The sequence below is a fragment of the Pseudoliparis swirei genome, chromosome 4, assembly GCF_029220125.1.
Source record: "Pseudoliparis swirei isolate HS2019 ecotype Mariana Trench chromosome 4, NWPU_hadal_v1, whole genome shotgun sequence".
Classification (NCBI taxonomy): domain Eukaryota; kingdom Metazoa; phylum Chordata; class Actinopteri; order Perciformes; family Liparidae; genus Pseudoliparis; species Pseudoliparis swirei.
This window is the reverse complement of record NC_079391.1, coordinates 11,409,921-11,431,672: the sequence shown is the minus strand read 5'-3', so window position 1 is coordinate 11,431,672 and position 21,752 is coordinate 11,409,921. Positions and strand designations below refer to the sequence as shown.

General features: G+C 39.9%; 1 protein-coding gene across 4 annotated transcripts; it reads right to left on the bottom strand.

The window, feature by feature from the left end:
• Positions 1-1,762: 1,762 nt before the first annotated feature.
• ap1g1 (adaptor related protein complex 1 subunit gamma 1) lies at positions 1,763-21,744 on the bottom strand. Of its 4 annotated transcripts, none has more exons than XM_056412083.1 (23): positions 21,655-21,744; positions 16,256-16,459; positions 16,029-16,153; positions 15,671-15,812; positions 15,442-15,538; positions 13,993-14,069; positions 12,296-12,391; positions 12,081-12,161; positions 11,894-11,992; positions 11,764-11,819; positions 11,548-11,661; positions 11,267-11,407; positions 10,793-10,847; positions 10,423-10,545; positions 10,225-10,314; positions 9,974-10,098; positions 9,744-9,848; positions 9,477-9,618; positions 8,838-8,964; positions 8,576-8,668; positions 7,913-8,073; positions 6,203-6,301; positions 1,763-6,053 (listed from the first exon to the last, which is right to left on the bottom strand). In XM_056412083.1, the coding sequence occupies exons 2-23, from the start codon at positions 16,454-16,456 to the stop codon at positions 5,952-5,954; spliced, it is 2,451 nt and encodes an 816-aa protein (XP_056268058.1). In that variant the 5' UTR covers positions 16,457-16,459; positions 21,655-21,744; the 3' UTR covers positions 1,763-5,951. The 4 variants fall into 4 exon arrangements, with proteins under 4 accessions (XP_056268058.1, XP_056268059.1, XP_056268061.1 ...); XM_056412084.1 differs by having other exon boundaries at positions 1,763-6,047; XM_056412086.1 differs by lacking the exons at positions 15,442-15,538; positions 15,671-15,812; positions 16,029-16,153; positions 16,256-16,459; positions 21,655-21,744 and having other exon boundaries at positions 12,296-12,407; positions 13,994-14,033.
• Between the last annotated feature and the right edge of the window lie 8 nt (positions 21,745-21,752).

The following is a 21,752-nucleotide window of genomic DNA, read 5'->3' as shown; positions in this document are numbered from 1 at the left end:
TCTGAGCGCTGTCAGATCGGCCTGCTGGAGAGCGGATCAATAAACATTAAATGGGCGGGTGTAGGGCACTGCCCCTCTTTGAAGGGAGAGGCGTTTTGCATAAATCATAAAGAAATACTTTTACCACTTGATGTAATTCATAACGGAAAAACCCCGATCTGCCCTTGGAGGGCGTGTTTATGAGTTATTCAGGGAGTTATTAACCTATTGGGATTGGTAGATTGTATTATATTTTTATGGTATCAATATCTCCATGCAATAATATTCAGTTCCATTTTCTTTAAGATCGCACTCTTTACATTTTTAATAAACTGTAACTTAATTGGCTTTACCAATGTGTTATAGATCAGTTATGAAACATGATTATTATATTAAATGTGTGTTCTCATCTAGCAAATGAAAAATGCTTTGTCAAACCTAGCTATATGTACTGCTCGACCACTAAGTCTAAGATGGACCAATATCATGAAAAAAACGTATCACATGAAACCTATATTATAACTAATTTACATTCCACCTGTTAACCCCAAAGTTAGGTGTAAAGTAACGGGACAGGATTTAAGGATTTTTATGAACCTAAATTGTAGTCTATCCATTCAGTTGGCTGTTTAGGGCCCGTTTAACTAACGTTAAGCTAACTAACTAGCTTATTTAGCTCGCTAGATAACACTCATTTTCTAATATTATCAGCGTTGTTTACTTTTTGTATCCTTTTAGACACGTTTCATTAAACAGTTAATGTGTTTTTTAAACTTACCTTTGTTCCACTTGGCTTCAGAGGGAGTCCAACCAACATCATGTTGGAGGGTGTGTCTTCTCCTGTTCATGGGAGCTAGCTTACGTAATAAAAATACACATAATTTAATTAAACAATTAGGTTAGCTCAGTTAGTTTACGTTACGTAAGACAGGGCAGGTCTGTAGATAGTGTATTTGTAATGCCATGTGGTGGAACAAGACAATTGCACAATTCTCACCAACTTACTTGGGAGGAGCTCAAAATGGCAGCGAGACATATTTTTGCACGAGGTATGAGAGTAGCCTCCAGGCCTGAGTACAACATATACAAATTCAATATTATGAGTACATTAGTTAGGTCACATGTAGAGAATATGCTCCCCTATTGACACATTTTGGTTTATTCTCAAAAATAAATGCATAATTTGTATAGATGAAAGGTGCAGGCTATTCAAGGGTCTCTAACTGGAGAAGGAATGATTAGGCCAGATAACTCCCAGCAACACACCTGCTCATAAATAACCTTAATGGGATTCTCAGTGAAGGAAGCAGCAGCACTGGTGATATTATTCACATTCAATATGGTTCTGTTGCATTTCAGTGTCCCAGAGAGGCGTGACAACGAGCCAGTCGTGTACTATACCAGCAACTGACACTGAAGCAGCTAAATGTTTTTCAGCCATGTTAAATTTATTGCTCACACCTTAACTTTTATGTAATATGTCTTCCATGAAAGAAACTGAGCTGGACTCTTTACCTTATTAAACCGGAGTGCTTCACAGATCCCCATTCACTCTCTATAAATACCAGTAGGCCTACAAGTGAAGGGTTGGTCCCCACAGAAGACCATCATGCTAACCTGTTAAGTTATTAGATATTGATAAAAACAGCGACATTGTTGCTCGTTGCTGGTATCACACACACACACAATTCAAAATGAGCCGAGCACCTATATTAATTACACCTGATTATCTGTGTGACATATTTAGTTACAGCACATCCCCAAACCAAGACAACAAACTCGATTATTATTTGACTTTTTATTATTATTTACATGATCATTTTCTCCAACCCAAAGACAAGAATACACATCATATTGAAAATATCCCATTTAATAGTATACAACTTCTCATCTTTAAGCATCATTTCATCTTTTCAGTTTGACATTCACACTCACCTTGAAGCCATGGAACTGGGATTCTGGTCAACACGTGAAAAAGGTGAACCTCATGCCTCCAACCTCCCCCAACAAATCAGACACCATATTGTTTGACCGTCGGGACAGGACTTGCAGGTTACAACAGACTTTGCTTTCAAAATACAATGGATGGATTTTAGATTCAACAGGGACCGTGAACATGGGTAGCAATTCAGATGCTCTTCCAAGCCCTTGACACACTGAATTCATCCTAAAAAATAATATACTTTAAAAAAATCAATTATCCAAATGATGGATGTGCACTTTCATCACTCATCAAAAAAACATATTGTGAGCATATCTGAACAACTCCCTATTGTACATATTAGCACTGACCCATGACAGTGGCGGGACCAATTTTATTTGACCCTTTCTTGCATTTCAAAAAGTGTCTCAGGTCAAGAGTAGAAATTACATTAATTACACTGGTTTTCACATGCAGCTCAGAAGCTAAAAGATTAATTTGCAGCCCAAATTTGAGATAAATGACATTTCGCATGACATTATTTTCACACAGACAGACACAGTCAGCCTATCATTTTGCACAGCTCCCCCTTGTGGTCATTAGTAGCACATGCGTGTCCCTGGTTTGTTTTGGGGCTGGTAAAGCAAAAGTCCATAATCACAAAATGTATGAAAAAATGTCCTTCCTTCCTCATATCCTGCCATGTGAAGTTTAATAGAACACGATGAGGGCCTAGCTCCATTTGACAGCCGTGCCTTTTGTATCAGTGACTACAAAGAGAAACTGAAAGCTGTGCCATGCAGAGGCAAATGAAGCCACGGAAAAGTAAAGAAAGGAAGCCAATAGGAAGCTGTGTAATGTTTAGACCTCATACATACATATCTGGAATAACTTAGCGCACACCAAAATGTCTTGGGAAAAAAAGCGTGACAAACTATTGCAATTTAAACTTACTGACCATACTAGCAAAATGAACATTTTGAGGTTAAAAATCTCCTAGTGTGGTGCTTGCTTGCTTGAGATATAATGCTTTGAGTTAAGTGCTACATGGCAGCAAAAAGGGTAACCAGGCAACTGTGAGCGCCAACACGTCAAGACCATAGGGCCTCATTTCAAGAATCAATTTGTAGGTTGAAAAGAGTTTAATAGATCAAATTGTGAAAAGTGCAGAAAGCTAAACCAAACGAGGCCAGAAGTGTTACGTCGCAACAAGAAACCTGCTCCTCTTCGAAGGAGGTCATGGACGCATGAGGCATGTATGGGCCAGAGGGGCAGACAAAGTAAGGTGCCACTTCTGCTGTGAAGCAGTGCTTAGGTTTCTCAGTAGTTCTGTTCATCGTTCAGACATCTGTTCAGATAGATCCAACCCTTATTTCAACATCCCAAAAGGAACGCGACCAGTAGCCTACCATCTTTGTAAGAGTAAAGACGACACATCCAATAAAGAATGAAGTAGGAAGAAGGGTAAATCAAATGCATCCTTTTAGGGTCCTCTTTTTTTGTACATATATGGATACAATTATACTTCCTAGCTAATCTTTTTAGTCTTCATGTGGGTTTTATTTAATTTGATCAGCTTTTGTTTTACAACTATATACAATGTACAGGCAGCAGATCATATATCTTTTACAATGAGTGAGTGATGATACAGGGGAGTCTTTATCGACTGATGTTGACTAGATCTATTTCGACAATATACATTGTGAATAATTGGAATTTTTAGGAAATGGTATCTAAAAAAAAAAAAAGGATGAAAGATAGTACAAGAGACACAATTGTAAAAGCCCTCATATGTACAGAAAAAAGCCAATATAGCATTTGTCAACAGAAAGAAAAAGTTAAGCTGCAATAATTTTCTCCATATACACATATAGCTCAAAAATATTTCCAAAGCTAATAGTCTCTCTGATTTGGTCACAGAAGTTAGAAGACATTGAAGCATAGTGAAAAGTATACAGCCTGAACATCTGAGGATCTCCAATCTGCTAAGCTTGTTAAGTAATGAGATGCACAAACTACCATCTGTTTCTCTCATGCAGACACTCCCCTTGATTGCAATTCATGACTAAACGCTGTCAATCTACTGCAACCTAAAGTTAACAGAAAGACAGACCATTGTGAGGTATTAAGGTTACTGTCCCCGACAGCATGGTCAGAATTCTGATTTGGAGATGAGAAATCATACAGTCACCAATAGCACCCGTCCCTCACCAAGTGATCTGACCTCACACTTCAACGTTGGTTGGCGGGGGTGGTGGGCGTCTTAATGATATTTCACTTTAGTGGAACATTCATATGGTTTAAAAACTCTTTAAACCTTGTAGCCAGCCTATGAAAAGTCTACTAGCTGCCTTAATATTTGAGATTTGCTTGTTTAAAGGACTTTTGCCTGAAGCCTCTTTTAAGTAAAGTCAGCCACACAATATAGGCAAGGAAACATTGTGCATCTATAATTTACGTTTTTGTCAAAACAAAGACATGGACGTCTAGGTAGGCCAGTATTAGTGGATGACTGATTATTAACTAAAGAGATATCGACGTTAACAAGATAAAGTTATTAAATTATGTCATTTACAGCTTTAGATCCATCAAGACCATTTCCCTCAGATAAAAAAAAAAAAAACCCATCAGCACACAAGCAGACTTACAAACGAAGCTCATACAGAACTCAATAGTTCAGGGGCTTTTATCCAGCCAAGTTAGAAAGGCACATCACTTTGATATCAGGCATAAATAATTAAGTCAAATTACTGCGGAAATAAAACAAACTTTCACAAAAATAGTGCCTATAAGATGAGTGTCCCCATCAAAGACACAGCCATGAGTAAGAAGACTTGAAGGGGTCGGGGGAGAGAAAAGCATTCAGTGCATGTAACTACATTCATAACAAGCTTCATTTACACGTATGTGCATGGTGACTCAGCTCAACCAGGTTGAACAAATCTGAAATGTTTCTAAATTGCAAGCAAAACTGTGATGACACAGATGCAGGAAAAGTTTAAATGCAGATCTCCAACACAAATGCAATCAGCTCCTCTTGATATAAATATCAGGCCTGGATTTCATTCATTCTCATGAATGCCCCATCTCAGACTTTGCTAAGCAACTAAACGCTGAATTTATCATACGGAACTAAAACTAAAAGCAACAGATGAGATGATTTTACCAGAGCTGTGTGGGGAAGTCTGGGCACATTATCTGAACCCAGCCACGGGTGATCAAACTGGACATCTTGGACATTCTAATGCCCTCATCAGTGTCAAAACTAATTTAGACTTCCTATACAAAAATAGGATTAAGAGGCCGACTACCAGGACCAGAAATGCCCTTCCGCTTACATCAGGGTACGATTGTGATCCTATAAAATGCTCAAACATGCGTTAAGAAAATGTATCATTGAAAATTAATGAAACTATCTGAAAATTTATATCACCCAGGATGTGTGGAGTCCAAAAAAAAGAAAAAGAGGTAACCAAGAGGTGTACAGCCGCACTAAATAGACCTTTCCAAGCCTTTTCTCCACCATCGTTGGACTGAAGGTTCATATAAGAACTCTGAATGCAAAGCCAAATTATAAATATCAAGCATTTCAACTGCATTTTTAGCTTAACTATAAATTAAAATTAAACTATGGTTACTGCAGCACTCAGTGGACAACACTTCTACAGTGACTTGAGATGTGAAGTGGGCCACAGTAAATGGTGTGCATATGTGCTTTTGTGGGTTGTAATGGTGCTGAGCAAGGGTTTATGTGGAGAATAGTACTACTACACAAAAGACACAATGGAAACCAATTGAGAAAGAAAAAAGAAAGTTCTTTGACTGATATGTTTTCCCCAATTATTCTGGTGATGTCAATAGTCAATAGGGTCTTCGTATCATATGTATTTTTCTCCTGTGTTAGATGCTCTGCTGCTTCCCATGCAACTCGAGGGCAGCGGGCTGCTGTGACGTCACAGGGGGATCCATAGGAAGAAAGGAGGGCGGTGAAAGGAAAACCGTTTTCATAGTTCCCTTGGTAGGGGCGTTCAAGAGCAACAGAAGCAGCTCATCACTGCCAGGACTGAGGAGGGAAGTTATTAACCTCAGCCAGGTCTTGCACAGGCGAGCCTTTGAGGGTGTACGTCAGCTTGATCCTCATTCGAAGCTGTTGCTGAAATGTTGTGAGGATAATCATGTTTATAAAAAAAAGAAATTCTTGCATATATTTGAGACTGTACAGATCTTAAATGTACGCTTAGTGAGAGTCAAAAAATACAACGAATATAATAATCTAACACAATTTGTGAAGGACAAACTCACCTTCTGTGGGTTGAGGACCCTGATGACCTGTGTGACGGTTCCCTGGTTGAGTGCTGGGACAACATTACTGCTCGGGGAGAGGAGCTGCAGCTGGAATGTCTGACAAACAGATAGTGGACACCACGTTATATGAACGTTTCAAGGTGACTTGAGAAATAGGGTCATTACTGCAGCATAAAATACGGATGCTTACATTGATGGAAGTTTTTTGATTTGCCAAACAGATAATATGATTGTGAAATAGGCAATGCCAAATAAATACAATATACAGAATTATAAACGTTCTCCTTGATAAACATCTCTATAGCTTATCTGTCTGGACAAAAACGGACTCAGTATGGCACTTTGGCAATTGTTGAACTTGTAGAAGAGCGAGGCAACATAATCTCTCTTGGGCTGCCTGGTGAATAGAGGTCACTTAAAACATATTATTTAACTAATGTTTTGTTTCATAGATTCTCGTCCTGTCTAAGACACAATAAATAATAGAGACATGCATCATAGACATATGTCAATTCTAGACACCAGAAATAACAGATTGTGGTTGCATTGAACATATGCTACTCTTCCATAACTTTTACAATCTGGAACCATTAGTAAAGATAAATACTTTATGGTCCATTTGATTATTTAGACGATTACACAGATAAACATGAGACAAAAAGTGGGGGCTATAAAGCATCTCTTGTGCAGCAAAAAATAAGAAAGAATGGATTAAGCGATTTTAATTGGTATGGTTCCCAAAAGCTCAAATGTAACCCTAAAATTAAATAACAATTACAGAACTAGTTAAAGCTTCCTAATACAGTAAAAAAGCATACCACACCAAAGACATTACAATTGTGTTAATTGTAACTTGTAATGAAAGTTAGCTGTGTTTTCAGGTTCTGCATTCATGATGTTCACATTAGTGGCATTGTATGCTAATAATTTGCAGTGCAAAACTGAAGAACATTTGACATTGTAATACTACACAGGAAACTCAGTCACGAACACCACTATGATCATGCTCATGATCTAGGCTGACGACTTAGTGGTCCTGTCTCCTTACAGTTTACAGCAATTGCTTAGAGTATGCTCAAGGTATGGGGTGGACTATGATATCGAGTTCAACTCCAAAAAGAGTGTTATCATGATAGCAAAAACCAGGGAGGATCAGAAGTTACATTTTCCTTCATTCTTTTTGGGAGACCAGGAGCTAAATTTGGTGCAGAAAGTCAGATATTTGGGTCGCATCATCAGGAACGACCTCAGTGATGATGACGATGTGCAGCGGCAGTGTTGCAAACTTTATGCACAAGCCAACATGCTGGCACGTAAATTTCATATATGTACAGAAGATGTTAAAACTGCTCTGTTTAGAGCCTACTGTACTCCTCTGTCTACAGCCCACCTGTGGTTCAGTTACAGTAAAGGGAAAAATGAAAAAGATTCAGGTGGCATTTAATGATGCTTTCAGAATCCTGCTCAAGCGAAGTCAGATGTTTGTGACCCGGAATGTTCCCACTTTTCATGCCGTTTTAAGGAATTTTGTATAGAAATTTAAATGTCGACCGAGTGTCTCAGAGAATTTAGTTATAAAAGCCTTGGCTGCCCCAGCACTGAGTGATACCAGGTATTTGTCTCGTTTCTGGAAGCAATGGAACGAGTGCATTAAAACATATTAAAAATCAGTCGCTTTGATCTCATTGTCCGATGGTGCCTACTTACCTTTGGTACTGCAGCCTGAAAAACAAAGTCAGTCATGTCTGCCTCTGTAGTGTTGGAAGCGTGGATGGTGATGATGGCGACGTTTGGATTGGGATTCGCTCTCTCAAATGTGAATTCTATTTTCAGTCCATTCTTGTTGTATGCCATCATTGAAGGAATAGCTATAAAGAGATTTCACAGGAACAAACCATCTAAAGATTTAGAGATACGAGTCATGGCAATCCCAGAAAAAAACCAAGATAAAATTACTCTATATTACTTGATATTTATTATTATACCTGTAACAAAATATATTGATTAGTCCAAGCACAGGACTGAGGAACAACTCTAAACAAGCCAAGTTATCTAAACTCTACAAAGTCGGGAGACAAATGCTGTCAGAAAATAAATGGTATCAAAATGTTCTGTCAGACGATGGATCACTCATTTTATCATCATTCAGCATTTCAGTGTTGGCCATCCTCCGTCCAATAAAGTACCACAAACAAATGGCATAACTGAAATTTAGTCTTCATGTATCTAATTCATGCACATGACTTCTGTCAGAACATTTCATTGGATGAGTCATGGCAATCTCCGAAAAGAATGACGCTATATGTTACTTATAAAAATATATTACTCGATATTTGGAGGTGGATGGTCAAGGGAGCAGCAGACTCTCACCTGCAGCAGCAATGTCATTAAACAGGGGCTGTGAGGAGAGGCCATCCAGGAGGAAAGAGGGTTGGGAAGTGGGCACAGAGGGAGTCGGGCCGCCTGGAAAGAGGCAACAGCAACACAAAAGGGGCTCTGTTCACTTTTTTTGTACCAAAACCAGAGAGCGTCAGCAGTAAGTTTCTGCTGAACAGGAGCAGGCACAGGTTAGGCATTACATTCACACTGGTGGCTAACAAAAGTTTGATCCAGGTCCTTGAGAGCATCCTACCACTTAGCGAGAGGTCACCCAGCAGATCGAGCAGCTCTCCTCCAGCCGAGGCCGGCTTGGTGGGCACCGCGGTCTGGATTACTGGAACCACATCGTTCCCACCTAGCAGGTCTAATAAATCATTAGCCTGGGGAACAAGGACAACGTGTCAATATGATAAAGTATACACCATATTAAGAAAACCATTATACTACAAACATGTAATTATTAATGGGGCTGCCCCCTCTTAGTTGTTTAGTCAACAAATTTTTAATTTCTGTCTTTGATTAGCCGTTTTCTATGCTTTTGTGAAAGCTGAATGACTTATTCCAAATAAACTTATGAGCACATCTCTGGTAAACATAAGTTTAAAGTAGTGCTTTTGTGTTTTACAGATCTGTCGAAAAAAGATAAAATCTTTGTATTAATAGACTCAAATGTTCTCTGGTCAAGGACAGCACTAATAATTATTCGATAGTAATTCATTGTTAAAATTTCCTCTCAACCATTAAAAAGAAGAGGTTTTTTTGGCACAAACAGGGAGCAAGAAAGTATTCAGTAAACTGTGTATCCATACATCTATTATTCAAACCGCTTATCCTAATCAATAATGATATGGTCTTAAATTTGTTCATAATAAAGTAATACAAGTAGTCTCACCTGGTTGGCTGGCTGGGTGAGAGGTGGAGGATGCTTTGATTCCACAAGAGAGGGCTCCGTCTCCCCATTTGTCTGTACAATCTCTGTGGGGCCATTGACAGCAGTTTTCTCCATAACGGGCATTCGCTCCAGGAGCGCTGGCCTGAAGTCAGGAAACAACAGAGCAATAAGGAGGGAGACACAAGATGCTCCAAACTCAACCACCTTTCTACCAACGGCTACAATGAGCTTGTGATTATTTTATAGTAGAGTGCAAAGCAGTTTTACCTCATGTGGTCGTATTTCTTGAACAGCGCATTGTACTCCACCGCCCTCTGCTGAAGCTCCACGTCGATGCTGCTGCCATATATCGAAACCACTTTCTTGATTCGGCTGAAACACAAATTTTATTTTTGCAGGTTAGAAAAGGGGAAAGTAACGTGAATTCTACCACCTCAGCACCCAAACGATTGTAAAGCATCAAATGTAAAGTATGAATGTTAAAAAATATTACTCACTTTATACTGCTGAAGCGAGTAGACAGCTTCATGATGGCAGTAAGGGAATAACCCCGAGTCACAGGTGTAGACATGCTGGACACCAGGAGGCCTTCCAGCACGTCCAGAACTTCATCCTCGGTCACCTTGAATAAAAAGAAGGAGAAGAAAAACACAACATCTGAGGATCTGATGTTTCGCTCTGGTTTCATTTTTGTACCGCGATCTTTAATTTGCGCATGTGGCGTTTGATGGCATTCTTCCAGGTGTACCTGGATGGGCTCCTCCTCCTCACAGTGTCCAGATATCAGCAGGTCCCCGTACTCTCCTGTGCACCAGGACGCCACCTGCACCAGAGGTTGCTGCAGACCACAGAGGAACAAAAGTCCACTTTAGTGCATTCTTGAGCTAATCTGACTGAATGCTTCAAAGACAGCAAGGTCCCGAATCTAGACGAGAACGGCTCTGACCTGCGAGATGTCATCCAGCAGTGCTTTGTAAAGTCTCTGGACTGTGTAGGCATGCATCTCCACACTGTTGGTGATGAGCTGGATGAGGTTGGGAACAGAATCGTCTCGCACATAGCTTCCCGCCTGGAAGGACGAGCAGAGGTGTCAATGACAAATACAAACAAGTCTCAAGTATTTCTTTGTTTCAAGTGAATCTGAAGCAGCATTGACTGAATTTCAGAATATCAAATCAATTAAATCTGAATATTACCAGATCTGATGATATAATTAGAAGTTATGCACGTAATATTTATTATTTTGATCATGAACACTGAGAAGCAATTTGAAACAATAATCAAAGATATTAGAATTGTTTTTGTAATATACGTACTGTTGTCAGGACTCTCATTATGGTGTCAATGTGCCATCGTTTCGAAGGGGCATACCTGTCACAAGATACATTGATTAGTTCAAGCACACGACTGAAGAAAAATTCTAAACAAGCCAAGTTATTTAAACTCTACACAGTCGGGAGACAAAAGCTGTCAGAAAATAAATGGTCTCAACACGGTCTGTCAGATGGATCACTCATTTTATCATCATTCAGCATTTCAGCGTTGGCCATCCTCCGTCCACTATAGAACCACAAACAAACGTTTGACTTGATATTTATTACTTCTTCACAGGCATAACTGATCTTTAGTCTTCATGCATCCAATTCATGCTGATGACTACTTCTAGCAACCTGGAATCTAAAGTGCCAAGAAAGGAAAATGAAAAACGCTTACAACCGCACACATGATTAAGTGCATCTAATTATTACAAAAATAGCCGAGCCCAGGTGTGACGTCTGTCAGTGTCATACTTCTCCGCAGCTAGAAAGACTCCTGATGCACAGTCTGCTTTGAAATCTGGGTCACAGGAGTCCAGGAAGTAGAGCAGCTCCTTCATCATGCCTCTAATGTTGTTGCCGTTCACCAGGGCAAAGCTCAGTTCCATTGCACGTCTACACAACAATGAAAAGTAGACAAAGGTCAAAAACTCAACGTGGCCACCTAGTAAGAAATGCAAACAAAGTACCTCATACGATCCCATTTCAAAACTCCTGACCTATCGATTTAGGTAATGTATGCACTCGTAAATCACCTCTTGATGGACACATCCAGGTCTTTTAAACAATCCACAATGGTGCTCCGATGCCTCTGCACTGCATTGTGGTCCGTCTGTACCGTCTTTAGTAGAGATGTCAATGCCACGTATCTGGAATGATGAGTTTAATTAAAAGAAATCATAAGCAATGAACAGAAGCACTTAAGATGCCTCAATGCGTGCAAAGAAAAGTACTTTAAGCAAATGAGTTACCTTATATTTTTGTCATTGTTTAGAAGGAAGCGACCGAGTATGTTAATGGCCAAAACCTGTCAAATAAAAGACATTTAGCAACCAAGAAAAATGCGTATGCTAAAATGTCCTTTATATCCAATTAACTCACCCTCAGTCCACTTTCAGACTTGATGTCCATTATAGTCAGTACAGTCTCGTAGAGAATTGCATTGCCCACATTTTTACTGGTCTCCGTGTTCGTTGCAACCTGTAAGTACAAATACCATACATTTATCAAAATAACACCGTCTGAGAAGCTTTTGGCAGAAAAAACACTGATTAGGTGCATTTCAAACCTGTGCAAGAATGTCATTCATTGCTTCACTGGAGTCGTCATCACTCTTGCCTAAGATGCGGAGTAGTCTCAATATCCGCACCTAGGGAAAGAAAGAAACCGTCCAGTCAGGTCACTTGACATGCGCGATGCACCTTATTGACTCCCACAGTAATATACATCTGCACACACAGTAACGGGTACATACAACTTGGATCAAGAAAGAAGGAGAGTTACCTGCAGGAAGGGGTCGCTTATGCCGGACACATCATGTTCAGGAGAGTATCCAGACATGATTAGGTTCTTCAGGATTCTCACCAACTGAGGGACCAGCTACAAAAAGACCAACAACAGAACAGAAAAGGAGACGTGTCACAGTATTTTGAGTTGATCTCTCAAATGTTCTACCATTCCTCTTTAACATTTATACAATGTTCTTCATTAACTGTTAAAGTTAGTAATTTGTCATTGACGGTGGCAGCCAGCCAAACTCATACCAAAAGCAAAAGGGTTGGGATTTTGTCTTGCTGAGATAGAGTAATATGGTTGATAGGCCAAATTTTTGAAGTTGTGAAAACTTGTACAAATACATTGGGTTAGAACATCTGGCTTTGAGAAAAGAAAATCTGCGTACACTTCTGTAACCTCTGAATGACATTAAATACACATATGTATATTTAAAACTAGAATTAAATTCAATACCAATAAATGATATCAAGTCACCACAATAATCAATTTTCTCATTTATGAAATTTCTATATCTCTCAATGGCCTGTGGAACAGGTAGTCACAATTTAACCTTAAAGACACACTCCAACACTTTGGGAAACAGCTTGCTCTCTTATCCAGCCTTAAATGAGAAGATTAGGCATCATTTCATCTCATGCATGCGGAAGAGAGATACGTCTCGGGTGCGTTTAGCCTCAAAAACACAAAGACTGATTTTTAGGTTTGGAGTTGTGAAGAAAATTTACTTTTTTCCAGCTTTCAGTGATTTCCCCCCCGTCTTTCCGTTATGCCACACTGAACACATTTAGACAAGCTTACTTTACAGGATAAATAATAAGAAATATTCTTCTCTGCTGTGGGTCTGATGACAAACAAGCAACCCAAAATGCAGAGGTGGGGTATTAAGACAGTAACTGACGTGACAATTAAGCTACCCTCTAACAGTGACACAGATACAGTGGAGATCATCCATTTCCCGTGACAACACCTGTGGCAATCATGTGAACACACCCACCAACTGCTTTTAAATAAAAGCGTGATCATATGAGTTGCACATTAGGCAAAACTTACACTCACAACAATAGCGAGAAATGTGTCTGACAAATGGACCGTAAGATTATTTCATAATTTTCAAAACACTGTAATTGTAATGATCACTGTACAAGTTAAGCAAATTAAAATCAGAAATTAAAACAAAACATGACATTAATCCACTTTACGTCTGAGGCGAGTGTGAGGAGTGATACTATTTACAGCATGCACCAGCTATGAGATCAGAATGTACTCTTACCTTCTCATTCTAACACAATGCAGGAATTGTAACAAAGACAAATGACAGAAAAAATATGAGGTAGATGTTAGGGAGGGGAAACTGGAAATCATTCACTTTCAGAAAGCTTAAAATAATGTTTAGACCATGAGCATGAGGGGTGGTGCTTCTGGCACAGTTTTACACCTGGAGAAGAAGAGGTATAGCAGCACTTGAAATACAAGAGGAAAAGACAGTGGGAGGAGATAAGAGATTGAGACATACTTTGAATGTAGCGCAAACCTGTGGCGCAATCCCAGCCTCAACACATGTGTCTCAGCTTAGCTATACCGAAAGGAAATGTATTTGCAAAAGGAGAATGAAATGTGACGTGAGCTTAAGAGAAATGCGTAAGTAACTACTTTACGGTCCTTTGGGTCAGAAAACGTCTTTGTACCTTTCTGAAGTGGGCCAGCATGTCAGGACTTCGTTCACACATCTCAGTGAGGAGGACAACTGATGTATGGAGAACCCCTGGGGAAGTAGACAAAGTAAAGGCTACATTTATATTTTGACATGAGTTAAGTCTGGTTTTGTTACACATGTGTTGCTGAGCATTGCATTCAGACTTAACACAAGGACTATGTCACTGGGTGCAACTATTTTAGATACAAATGATGCAATAAAAATCAATTCATGAGGGCCAGTTTGAATAATAGATTCATGAGTTTGAATGACCAGAGGAGTGGGCCCTTTTATGCATTTGATAGGTCAATACAGGACATTTCTTTGCCAGAGCCCCCACTTTAGCATCCTTGCTGCGCCAATGCATTAGTCTCATTGAAATCAACTAACTGTTTTTGCGACAAAAAGTGACAATGAAAAAATATAAACATTCAGCTTTTCAAACCTATTTGTATTGCTTGTGCCAAATGACAGACAAGAATTACTGCGATGCTGCTATTGAAATGTGATTTACACACATTTCAAACCAATATGCAGGCTTTGCTCTCATCACCCCAAGTCAGATGAAAAAGAATATGATGTACTACGAGCATACATATGAGTAACTGCAGGGAACATCAGGTGACAGCATCATAAATCTCTAAGACTACCCACACAGTCCAATTATGTCTTTGTGGCTTGATCTGAACATTACAAGGTTGAAAACCAATCATCCAAGTACCTGCAGTGGAAAGCTTTGGTGGTGAGCTCTGAGCTACACACCAGTCATACATGTGTCACATTCTAACATGTTTGAATTGGAATTGCTTTTGGACACTTTCAGTGATCAATTCTGCAATTGTTCTTTCTACATTAAGATAATATATTCATATAATTGATTCGGTTGGCGGCTCCTTAAGAAGTGAATATGCATACATGGCCTAGTTACAACATGCATGGTTAGGAAATCAATATTTCTTTTGGTTTTTGATGAGTCTGCCTCTGCAAGTTCACATTAGCAATTCCTAACAATGCGTGGTGCATATTTGTGTATCCTTTGGCCATGTCACACCATCTTCCATTTAATTTTGATATTATTAATTCCAGGACAATCATCTACAAAAATAGCAAACAAAACATGCATTTCCAAATGGTTTTAACTGAAGCAATCACTGCTGCAGTGCCACACAATTTCAGAGAAGATCAATTAATTCCGGCACAGTTACAAAAAATGATTTCCTTGTGGCATACGATATCTCCTCTAAGTGCACACATAAGGCCCAGCGTTTCTGACAGACCTATTAATTCTACTCTGGAAAGGACACCACGAAAAGATTCTGAGCTCTCACTGAGCAAAGCACTGCCAGTGGCAGGAAATAGGAAAACATCTGCATTGATAAAGGGCAGGCACACGTCCCCACGAGCTAGCAACATCCTGACAAACCGTTTACACTTCTCTTACCGTGGTTTTTCTCGCTCAGCAGGTTTTTTGTAGCTGGAAGGAACATTTCCATTAGTTCTGGAACCTTCCGGATGACATGAACTGCACACAACGCTGCCTGTCAACAAATATTGAGACGAAACATTCCAACAATTAACACAATACTTGACTTCCCGAATGTGATTGGCCGACATTTCCGTTCATGAATAGTTAACCACAGAATAAAAAAAGTATGAATAGTCAGCCTTACTTTTTTCCTCAAGTAGGAATTGGATGTTTTGAGCAGCTTCTCTACCTCACCAGCAAGGTCACGACACATTTCTGAGGAACCCATGCAACCCAACGTGCACAAGGCCAGTCCCTGGACGTATTGTGTGTTGTGATTCAAGTCACTGTGTTGGAAGAAGAGAGCCGAATGAGTCATGGACACACAAAAATAAAGAACATTTTTGGATAACGTTCCAGTACCAGGTGAGATACACCTCATTCTTCTAAGCACAGGTCTTGAATGTCATCTTTCATCAAGATCAAATGACTGTGCATTGCAAAAAAAACATCTTAAAAGCAAAATTGTTTATATATTCACAGAAGTTCTTGCCTCCACTTACTTCTTAATGCAATTTGTCATTAGTAGGTGGACGTCCTGCCTCTCGTCCAACAGCAGCATAGCTCCCAAATAACCTATTCGTTTGTCGGTAAACTTCTGAGATGCAATCAACTTCAGGCACTCAAGCTGGAAAACAAGTCACCAAGAATGTAAGCCTCATCACAATAATGTCCCTGAAAATCCCAACGCTTTCTCTATTATTCAGTAATCCGCCATGATCAAACACACCTGTCCAAAGTGTGCCGGGTAGCCCAACATGTGCATATAAAGTAGCTTTGCCACATTTCTGCAACGGTATGTATTGTCTTCCTCTCTGAAGGAGGAGCGTATAGCAGCACACTCTTTCTGGATCATCTCGCGCTCCTCTGCCTGGGTCCGTGATGTCCGGATTGTCCGGATCAGCTCCCGCAGTCTGATCGGAGCTGGCATTCTCTAGAAAACATGAAGAAAAGAAACAGATTGGCACTCATTGCCTGAAGGTTGGCACAAGACAAGACTATAACAGAACAAACTAAACCACTTAAACCAAAAATAAAAATAAAATCTTAGTGTTTCTTGGAAGGCAACTCAACTCTTAAAACACCATCGGCAAAATATATGATGATCAAATTATCAAATAGGTAAATATTCCTTTTAGAGTTGAATTTTTAAATCGTGTTACAAATGCAGCAGGACAGTAGTTACGGTGAAATTCCATTCCCTAGAGGAGAAGCAGGAAGAAGTTTAAATATTTATGAGTACATGCTTTTATAGTGAGAATAAATAATTGTGTCAGTTATATGTACGAATACATGCGAAGAAAATACTATTTACAAAAAACTAGATCCAAGAGTCACTAGGCTGACTTCCTCTTTAAAACAAAGCTCTCTTGCATTCTATAGTTATATCTAGAGATGCACCGATCAGGTTTTTTGTGCCGATCACCGAACACTGAAATCAGTATCTGCCGATCACCGATAATACCGATCACGGTGTCGATTGAAGCATTCTATTTTAACATACAAAAGTCTGACTTATTTTTATAAACTCTTCCTTGGTACAGTAAAACTGTTTTAATGTGAGCATAATTTAAGCTAAATCTCAGAAACTATCTATAAAGATACAAAATCAGTTCATTGTTTACTTTTATATGCTAGTGTATGATTTGTCGAAATCTTATTTTGAAAAACGGATGTTGTTTCACGTGGTTCTTTCCGCTAACTTTGCAAATCCGGATGTTGTCACATAAATCTTTCCGCTAACTTTATCAAAACCCTCGCGCGCTCCTGATCGAATGTGTTTTGAGAACGCCGATCAAAACCGATAATGGCAATATCGGCCGATCAGATCGGTGCATCCCTAGTTATATCCCAGAAACTAGTTTGTCACAGGCTTTAAAATAATGTAATGTCTTTAAATGGAGCAGGGCGAGAAGTTTTTTGGGGAGTGCATCTTCATTTAGGTCCTCTCTGAATTGGTTGTAGAACTTCTGTAGCGACCTGACATTTCTGTCAATGTTTTATTGCAGTTCCTTTAAATGCCAATGCTAATTAAAAACTGTAAATTTGTGAATGGTGACCCTCTCTACTTTGAAAGAGGTACATTTTGTCTCCCATCTCATGAAGCCTTTTACTGGTAGCAGCATGCAGGACATAATTAAGCTGCGACCGGAATGATGGTAATTACTTGAAGAGCAAATCCATTTTCTCCAGCCAACTCGTGTTGAAGTGGACATTTGGTAGGCATACACAAAGGCATTTGGACGGAACAGACACAATAACAACCCGAACACGTAACCTAGTCGCGTGATAATTTCTCCTCTATGATGTTAACATCAAAGACAGCCTTGTGTCTCTGTGAAACCATTATACATAAACCTGTGTTGTAAGCATTTGTCTTAGAAATGTTGCTGTCATTGTTCCCACTAGGGCCGAGCGATAAGACAGATGGACATCTGACGAGGTCCTGCGCTGACTCAGAGCTTTCCCTGGAAAATCATCTGCAGCTCCTGTACATGACAAGTACTCAGAAAACTGCCTGAGCAGTTATTGCTTAAGCCGACAGTGAAGAATGAACTTTAAATGAATATAACGTCAACTTTAAATGCATCTTGGTTGAAATACCGGGCTGCTCCCGACTCTTTTTAGACCCGTGTACAGGGTTGTAATATTTCTATCTGAATAGGAGAAGCAACATATCTTGTTGTTAACTTCCACTGCAGAGATTAAAATAAATTATTACGGATAGAGACATTGAAGGAATGAGCAGGGCATCCATAAATGGGTGGTTTGTAGAGAATTTATGAATTCACTGTGATCAAAGAGAGATGGGAAGGGTGGTCAGGCAAGGCCACACTTTAATAAAGCCAGAGATCCACAGTCTGTCTTAACCCAATTTAAATGACCTGAGCTGAAGGGACCTAGTGTTGGGCTCCATAAACCATGACGCCCTTCCCCTTGCTCGGCTTATAATCACATTTCTACACAATAGAGGAGGTAAATCCAGCCTCTGCTGAGAGCTCATTACACTTCCAGTTCCTCATTCTTGTCGTTGCTGTACAACTGCACATTCTTCTACAATCAGAAGAAGCATCACATTGCTATCCATAGTTACCATTAGTGCCATGCTCATACTATTTCTGGGAAGTGTATTTAGTTTCAAAGACAAGACTTACAAAGAGGCATCGAGTACATCCTAGGTGGAATAGAAAAACCACAGGATGGGGAGCCGTGGACATATCCAACAGTCTCGGGTTCACTCACCAAGGTCAACTTCACTCAACCTCACGACAAAGACAAAGAGGCAACTGTTCTGTTATGTAGCCATATTACAGATTACGTTAGTGATCATCACACAGACGAGTAACTAGAACCCGTACTGATTTACTTCTTCGGACAAAACGGCTCAGTATATCTGGCCCAAGCGTGACAATGACAAAAAGGTGCAGTTCCACACCCTGCGCCAACGACTAAAACGTATCAGTGCAATCTCATGAACCTATTTTGCTATACAGGCGTACTCTGCATGTACTGTGAATGTGCATAACAAGCTTTGGCTCTCATTAGAGTTGGAGAGCATGTCCTGATTAGCTTGCAATCTTGACAACAAGGAACAAGCATGCCACACCTTCCAGGTATCACAGGGAGCGGTCAACCTCAAGTCTGAGACATCATACTAGAAGCATTAAAAGACGAAACAGTTCTACTTGGTTTTCAATATTAGCCAATGAATAACAAGAGGACTTGATGAAAGCACAGATTAAATATCTAGATCTACCTTGTTTTTTAGGAGAGAGTTGCACAGTTAAACTACACAAAAACATGATGGAGGTGGAAGAATATACAAATCCACCACTTGGGAAAAGTATTTCCCCTAAACAATTTGACAAGCTGTTGTAACCTACACTGTGTCTCTTTATTCTCTCTATTTGTGCTCAGCAATGCACTCGGATGTCAACAATTAAATACTTTCAAAGCAGATCATTCTAATTCTTCTCATATCACAAACGATAAGTGATCGGCAGTGCACGGAAATTAATAAGTGTTTATTTAACATCCGTGCACAACGAGGAAAAACAAATTAAAACTAAATTTGTATTGTGAGTTTTACATGTATAACCTACATACACCTACATGCAGTTCAATGTTGGGTCCTGTACCTTTGTATGTATTTCATAGACCAAATATGATGACCAGTGTTTCACCAAAATAGAGTTGAACACAGCTATAATAATTTCTTGTCAGTATAGAGGGATCACTCGAAGGTCTGCCAGACTGTTGCTTAGTGTGTGTTAGTTAGCTTGAGAATAAAACAGCCACCCCACTTCCTTCCTCCTACCAAGATCCACTATCGCATATAAGATAGAGACAGCCAAGATCCATTCCTGAGCTTGATATTAACTATTTGGCAGTCATGTGATTTTATAGCTGAACCAGTAGAGGCTCTGTAGTTGCTAAAATCTCAAACCAAATGCAGCATCATGGAATTCAATTGAATAACCAGCCGTTTGCAACTGAGGCACCATATCTCTACTTCAAAGCAGTATTTTAATCTTCAAAGACATCATGCTAGCGTGATCATTGTTAAACTCAGCAAATAGTTTTGTATTTGCTGATAGGCTGCAAACTAGCCTGCAGGGGAATCTTGCCAAGCAACCAGAACTAATGCTGAAAAACAACTAAAGCTATCATCGACAGTACATTTTCCACCACTGACTTTATGAGTGTGCAGTAAGGGAGTGTGCAGTAAGTAACAATACATGAAAAAAACAAGAGTAAATTAAATTCAGAGTGTATGGTAGACTGATGTGGCAGTGCCTCGTCTGAATAGTTTGATTAACCCATACCCTACTGTAAATAAACCTCTACTAAATGAACCTGCTCAAGTAAGCATGCCACAAAGATAGTCTCCATATCACTGAGTTGAAGGTTAACTTTAAAAGTCATAGCCGTCTTGTTTAAAGCTGAATGTTATATTGTCATGGTTTTACACCGAATTATTAAACATCAAAAAAAATATGTTGGATTTTATTGAATCCAGAATACATCTTGAATATGGGTTAATATTTGGCAAATGTATCCTGTCAAACACTGAGTCATACGAGCTCATATTAGAGAATGGAATGTGAATAAATTCAGAGGAGGGACCCAAACTCTACGTCACACTAATTTGATCACTTCCTACCTAATATACAGCTGACTTCTTTAACGCTAACCCACACAGTTTGTATAACGTAAAAGCTTCTTCTTTTTTAAATGACGTGTCCGTTAGTATTACCCTCTTAAGTAAAGAAGTTGTCAAGTAACACACTTGGGAAAATAGAGAAACAAGGACTCACAGCTAAACTAGCCATCGCTCGCTTTCTGAATATGTAGCCACGTTGACCTTTTCATTGAAACGCTTACAATGTAAACCGCAGTAAAGGCTGATGTCGTTACAAAGTTTAGAGACAAACGTCAGCTGCGTGACGTTACTTAGCTCACACACACATTACACACAGCCAGAGGGAGCTAGCAGCAAGCTAACGCTGGCTTTTCAATGAATCGGGTTGACACGCAGCAGTAGCTTCACCTTGGCTGACATCATTTTGTAAAACGAAGCTTTAAGCTACAGCAACACCAGTCGACACCGAAAGGCCACGAAGGCTCATGCCACCTGCATCTGATCGCCAAATGAGCCGGACGTGATGCCGTTCAGGCCTTTGAGGCGTTTTAATGATCAAGCTAGCGAGCCGTCTTTGGCGTTAGCTCACTAGCTGACCAACTCTCCAGTTAAAACACAAGCTACTCAAACGGGGAGAGGCAGCTGGCGAGCTTCTTAGCTGGCTGTGACGATATAAAACATAAAGACGGCGTTACGAGCTGCCACAATGATTCAGACTCATTCGACAGCCACACCAAGTGAGTGTGCATTGAGCTCCACATCCCTAGCCCCGCAGGTAGGCAGCTGCAGCTATCGGACTCCACTCACCCTGCTAGCTACTTTAGCTGCTGACAAGCACAACCCCGCTGCACTGAGGGCTGCGACTGCCTATGCAGCGGCGCGGCGAGAGTTGTCAACGCAGACGCGAACAAACCACAGGCCATTACTCACACGCGAAGACGTTTTCGCACATTTCTTCTGAGATAGTATTCTTAGAATATACTTACGAGCCGTAATGACGCCAGACAATAACTGGAATCGTCTCTATTAGCAATGGAGGGAGGAACACACTAGACATGCAAAATGGTGGCTACTCCAGCCTCAG

Excerpts from the sequence above, each read along its gene's own strand:
- ap1g1 (XM_056412083.1), bottom strand. The coding sequence starts at position 16,456 with ATGCCAGCTCCGATCAGACTGCGGGAGCTGATCCGGACAATCCGGACA. Across the intron at positions 16,154-16,255 it reads ACCCGGCACACTTTGGACAG|CTTGAGTGCCTGAAGTTGAT; the intron begins GTGTGTTTGATC and ends CTTGTTTTCCAG. Across the intron at positions 6,302-7,912 it reads TTCAGGCTGCAGTACCAAAG|ACATTCCAGCTGCAGCTCCT; the intron begins GTAAGTAGGCAC and ends TCTGTTTGTCAG.